At 38.3% G+C, this 6,334-nt stretch overlaps 1 protein-coding gene across 1 annotated transcript; it reads right to left on the reverse strand.

Moving 5' to 3' along the window:
- Positions 1-332: 332 nt before the first annotated feature.
- Positions 333-5,183, reverse strand: LOC138651889 (galactoside alpha-(1,2)-fucosyltransferase 2-like). The gene is made up of 2 exons (XM_069742473.1): positions 5,061-5,183; positions 333-2,044 (listed from the first exon to the last, which is right to left on the reverse strand). The coding sequence occupies exons 1-2, from the start codon at positions 5,080-5,082 to the stop codon at positions 978-980; spliced, it is 1,089 nt and encodes a 362-aa protein (XP_069598574.1). The 5' UTR covers positions 5,083-5,183; the 3' UTR covers positions 333-977.
- Between the last annotated feature and the right edge of the window lie 1,151 nt (positions 5,184-6,334).

A 6,334-nucleotide genomic window follows, 5' to 3' on the forward strand; every position in this document is an offset into this window, starting at 1 on the left:
GCTCTACCGACCCAACCGCGACAACATGTATTTCTATGCAGCTGTCATGTTTGGGTCGGGAGTGCCGACAACCAGTCCGAGCATTGCATTGTAATCCTCACCTGAGTTATACCGCCGTCTGACTATCCAAAAGTGATGTGACATCGCTTATCAAAAAGGGTCCATCACCTTATCGAAGGTGGGTTGGTTTGCTAAGTAATATAGATGCGTCATTACTTTTGTCCAAACATCTTTAAAATTATTTTTTCAAAATATTTCTCCTGGTGATAATCATTACCTAAAAACTATTCTTCATCTTTAACCTTTTATATTAAAATATTTTCCTAATTCTGAAACAAAACTAACCTTAGTACAGTACAGTAGTTTTATTTTTTTATTTTTTTTTAAATAAATGTAAAAATGAACAAAGAACAATATCACTATTTAAACATTTTGTGACTTCATAATAAATATAAATATACAGTATATTGCATTGAATTTGTAAATTGCTAAGATTTTCTTTTGCTTTCAAAAATAATTATAATATATTAATCTGTACCTATATAATACAAAGTATTTTAACATCATTTTTGGTTTTAATTTTTTTTTCCTATCTGACAATAATGGTGAATATTAAATACTATTACAATTTACATTGCCAAAAATGTAGTTTTAATTTTCTCCATATGTATTATAAAATGTGCAAATTTATTCTTAGGAATTTTTAGAGATTCTTGAAAATTTTAAGTAAATTATTTCTTATTTTTATTTTGACTAAATCTTTTTATAATAAAAGCATGGCGATCTTTGAAGCATTGGACAAGAAGTAAAAAAGTTTGAAAAACGATGTAAAAACTAATAAAAAAAAAAAAAAAAAGCAAAACCAAAAAATAAATCAACCTTATGGTTTGTAACACAATAGTTGGTCTAGCAACGCAACGAAAGTCTTGGTAACAGCTAATACCTTTATGGCCTTACCCAGAGAACCATATGAGCTTTCATTCATTTTTCTTAAGGAGGGGTGAAAGGTCTGCTGGAATTCCAATCCATTCTGGAGGAAAAGCAGCTTCATATTTGAAAAGTTTAAGGAAAGGAGAGTCGGGTAATGTGTAATTGGATAGGTAGATAGTTTCTCCTCCTACCAAGTAACCAACCCAAATACCAAATGTCCCTATGGTCATGATGGTGTGATTACAATGTGAGAGTAAGGCAAAATCCCGACCGGGTGAGCCTTCTTGGCCATCTCCAGCAAAATGGATATCATTCAGCGAATTGTTCATATTCTCTTTACACCATTCCATCCCATTACTGGTCACAACAAAGAGAGGGTTTTCGTATTTCTGTCTAAAGTAATCCATGGCTTTTTGCAAGTATCCTATATCAGCTATCACTCCTTTCCATGTGTTTGGCATCACATGCACATAGTCACCTCTCCGTACATGAATCCCAACAAAGGTGACGTTCTTCCTGTCGCCTCTGGCCTTCTCAAGATAAGCGTTGGACTCTTGTTTGATAAAATCATGGAAAGTAAATTCTCGAAGAATCTCCTCCTTTATATGGTCGTAGAAAGTAAATGAACAAGGGTAACCACCAAGACTTACATACTCTCCATCGATATGTCTGTACTCTTCAGACATCCAGTCGTGAAGTCCATAATGTCTCCACTTGATGCGTCCAATGACCTCCTGGTGAAGAACGGGTAATCTAATTTTAAAGATCTTTGACAGCTGGCTGTGCATTTGTGGCAAAATGTAAGCTTGATGACCATTCATCTTGGCAAGAGCATAGAGAGTTGCGTACTCGCCCATCAGGTTGCCCAAACGTCCAATGGCATTGACAGTCCACATACCCGTCAATGGTTTGGGTTTGCTTTTTACTGTTGACAGGATCACATTTTTTACTGTTGTGTTGTGCAGGGCCTTTTCTCCCACCATTGTCATGAACGAATTAATAGTCAGGTTTGTGTGGTAAATATAAGAAAACTTCACAACAACAAGGATAACTAAGATGAGGCCAATAGACCAAAAAAAACGTTTGCCCATTCTTGTAGAGGTCCCCGCTACAACTGAAATGGAGAAAAAAAACAAATAAGTATATGATGGAGTAGTGGAAAATTTCATACAAGTGCACAAGGCTAAGCGAGCAAAGGTTATGGTTGCATAGAAATAGTCATAGTAAAAGGGATCCATACTTATTCTGAAGAAATCCATGAGTGACCTTGGTTGAACCCACCCCTTGTAGGAGGCAACTGTATGCAAAGATTGAGGATTTGGAGCAACAGCACTAACTAACTTAAGCATAAAAAAATATATTACAAAGGCTGTCTGGTTTAGAAAACACGTACACCTCTTTCAGCAACTAATCTCAAGGGAGAGCAAAAGGAACAGCCATTGGAAATCCAACGTCAAATTATCATGTCAAATTATCTTTTTTGCCTTCCTCTGGATCAACATGTTAGGGCATGTTAGGTTAGGCTATGGGTTGAACTAGATGGACTTAAAGTCTTCCTTCAACCTTAATTACTATGTTACTATGCTGCTAATGTCAGTAACTCTTTTAATGGGCTGAACATTTTTAATTGTAACATGATACTTAAATTAGTACACATCTACCATGGTCAGTTTAACGTGTGTCCACAAAACCCTCCACCAATAGGAAGAAGACTGTCTCGCTAACACCACCTATTGGAAGTAGCTACCCTATAAATCAAAGTCTTCTACAAAAGACCTACATAGGCAGACAGCACTTTTACAGTTTATTGCCCCTCATTAGTACATATAGCTAATGACAATTATTATACTCAAGGCTAATTATTTATCAAAATGTGAAGGTGTATAGGGTCCTTGAGGGGCCACTGGTCTATTTAATATTGATAGCACATCAACGAGCGTGAATTAAATCTAGATGTTATTTATGCACTAAACTGCTGAAAGCAATCAAGCCGTGCTATTATTATGGTTTTACAATGTCGTAAAAATTTGTAATACTTAGAAGAAAAGCAGCTCCTCAATTTTACGAGATATTGTATAACTTTTGCGTTGCTTAAATTGAAAGTTTTCTTAGATTCCTAATATTAGATAATTATATAGATACCTAGATAGGGGTGCACTTACTGCTGATTCCTCCGTACGCTTAAGTTCTTTAAATATTATAACATCAAGTAAAATGAATTTGATAACTTACCATGAATGCAAATACAGAATAATAATTTTCAGGTATTGACCCGGAATGTAAAATATTTTCATGAGAGGCACATCAGCTCAGGTAAGATACAGTATTATCTTTCTACAACCTGCTGCCACAACTTGAGGGTGATGTCCTTTATGACGATATGGCACATGAAATATCTTTAGATACCTTTAATTACCGAGACTGTCATATCATCGCTCCTTCTTCTAGGCAGCAATTAATACTTTCTGGACATTTTTGCGTATTAAAAAATTTGGCAGAGAACTTTTGCCAGGAATTCCAATACACTGTAGCCTAACGTTCTGATAGATCTGGAACTTTCAGGATTTTAAAATCTTTCTATGAGTTGTGGCCTTTTGCATTCAGAAATGAGGGGCTGAGGTCATGGGTTGTAGCTGACGGACACCCATGGTGCCACAAGATGGATGTTTTAGGTTGGAATTCCCTTTTAAATTGTAACTTTTTGTTTCGTCTTCTTTTTTTGTTTTTAGGGTGGTTTCACATTTGCGTTTTTTTTTTGTGCGTGTTTGCGGTAAAAAACGCAACAAAACATGCGTTTTTTCCCCTATACTTAACATTAAAAACGCATGCGGTTTTTTGCATGCGTTTTGACGTGTTTTTGCAATGCATGCGTTTTTTCTCTGCATGCGTTTTGTTGCAGAAATGCAACATGTAGTAATTTTAGCGGCGTTTAGCGGCTTTTTTTTGCCGTGAAAAAAACGCATGCGTTAGGGTTTGTGTTAGGGTTAGAGTTTGAGTTAGGGTTAGGGTTTGTGTTAGGGTTAGGATCCCTAGGGTTAGGGTTAGGGTTTGTGTTAGGGTTAGGATCCCTAGGGTTAGGGTTTGTGTTAGGGTTAGGTTTAGGGTTAGAGTTTGTGTTAGGGTTAGTATCCCTAGGGTTACTAGGGATCCTAACCCTAAGTATTTATGTTTATAGTGGGTGTTCTAGTAGATTTTGATGACTGGCATCAAAAAACGCAAAAAACGTATGCGCTTATAAAACGCTGCGTTTTTGCACCAAATGCGTTTGCGTTTAAAACGCTGCGTTTTAAAACGCAAGTGTGAAACCAGCCTACCTAGTAATAATTGAGCTTACGAACAATCCACTATTAATCCTCGCGAAGAACAGGAAACCAGTATCTTGTTGCTTTCTCGAATTTTCAATTGCTACAAATTCCAGCATGGTGACATCCGCAAAATTGTAAAGCTATATGACCAAGCTTTAATGGTCTGGTTCCCATGATGTCCAGAGTGATAACCATCACCATCCAGATGTCACTTCCCCCCCCCCTGCTCACTTGTTATTATTAAAGGGGCTGTACTTGTAAGATATGGATGTACCTAGACACTTTTTCTAAAAATTCCTTAGTAGACGAAGCATTTGTGCTAATTCAGACCTTATGCGGAATTCAAATCATTTTCATGAATCAGCAAACCACATTTGCTGTTTTTCATAATATTGTTTGTGCGAATATTTTCAGGGTGCTCGAAAAAAATCCTCGAGTCCCCGCGGCTACTTGCCTCGCGGCTGTTCGACGACAGCAGCTACACATGCAGGAATTGCCTAACAAACGGGCAATCCCTGCATGTTTTGCGGCTGTCGAACAGCCATGAGACATGCAGTCGCGCCGACTCGAACATTTTTTTTCGAGCACCCCGACACGAGCATTCTCGCTCATCACTGTGCTCAGCGGCCGCACCCTTTGCATGTCTTTTTGTATGTTTCTATTCTCTAGGGGTAAAAAAAAAAAAGTGCTTCCAATTAACAAATTCAACTTTGCTACATCTGTATGCAATATCTGATTGTAAACGTAGTAACATGTAATTAAATGCATTTTTATAATATTATCTAATAGTCCTTGGACTGATCTCAGGGGGATGGAGGTCCTTACCTGTCGGTGTTGGTTTCTTCATTTTTTTCCCTTCAGTACTTTACGCTTCCTATACTGTTATATCATCCAGAGAGTGAGAGGCGAGCACCTTCACCATCGTCACCTGTCACCTTCCTAGGTAATGTACAGGGTGTGAACTGAGCAGACACAGGTAACCTGACTACGAGATGCAGTCACTCAGGGTGTGGTGAATTATTCCTTGCTTTGTCGGAAATCGAATAGTACAGGGGGATTGGCTTCAATGAATGCCGGAAAGATAGGAATAGGTTAGGACAATACAAAAAAGGCTTAAACGCAGTCCTATGCAAACATTGATTGGCAGAGAAGAAAGGCATTGCTGAGGTTCATGTTACATTATCTCCGGTCAGGGATGTGATAATCCAACACTTCTCTGCACCCTTATAGCATAGGATGCTGCCATGATGCTTCGACATAGGGCTCATAAGGGACTTTCGCTTATCCTCCCCAGACTCAGTGCAATTAAAGGGAACGTAACACCTCTTTTTTTTTATAAACTAGATAGCGACGTGTAAACATTTTTTCTAATCTGTTTTAATTTTATGATTATATATTTTTTTTTTTATTCTGGGGGCAGCGGTTCTTGCTGGACATTTAGAGATCTGCCGTACGGTAGCCACATAAATGTCGGATGAGCCCCATGTTAACCCTTAAGGGTGGCTAATATGTTACCCTTTGTTTACCGTGAGAATGATACATTGCTCTAATCTGTACTATTCCCGGAACATAGAAAATATGGTGCAAGTTGAGTTTTGACCTGGGTTTGGAGCTGTAAATATAATGGCAAGCTGAAAGTAATACTTTGTATACTTGCCAACCGGACAAGAGCAGAAATTGGACTGAAAAGGGACAGTTAAACATGCATGACCCCAAAGTGGTAGCATACTGAGAATTGGACTGTAACCACTTCCAAACACGTGCGTCACATGCTGGATCTGGGATTTTTGGTGCGAGGTCAGGATCTGAGTCGGCTCCATACAGAGTAGGTGCATACAATACCTTAAAGGGGGTTGGGGTCATTGTCCTGCTGGAAGACCCATGACCTAGGATGCAAACACAGCTTTCTAACACTGGGCACTATATTGCAACTCAAAATCCATTTGTAATCTTCATATGTCATGATGCCCTGCACACAGTCAAGGCACCCAGTGCCAGAGACAGCAATACAACCCCAAAACATCTTTGAACCTCCACCATATTTGACTGTGACATATTTACTGTGTTTTTATTCTTTGTTAGCCTCATTCCGTTTTTGT

The sequence above is a fragment of the Ranitomeya imitator genome, chromosome 10 (assembly GCF_032444005.1).
Source record: "Ranitomeya imitator isolate aRanImi1 chromosome 10, aRanImi1.pri, whole genome shotgun sequence".
NCBI classification, from domain to species: domain Eukaryota; kingdom Metazoa; phylum Chordata; class Amphibia; order Anura; family Dendrobatidae; genus Ranitomeya; species Ranitomeya imitator.

What these genes read in the sequence shown, in the direction of transcription:
- LOC138651889 (XM_069742473.1), bottom strand. Translation starts at nt 5,082, where the DNA reads ATGAAGAAACCAACACCGACAG. An exon ending in GAAGAAACCAACACCGACAG is followed by an intron (nt 2,045 to 5,060) that starts GTAAGGACCTCC and finishes TCTCCATTTCAG; the next exon opens with TTGTAGCGGGGACCTCTACA.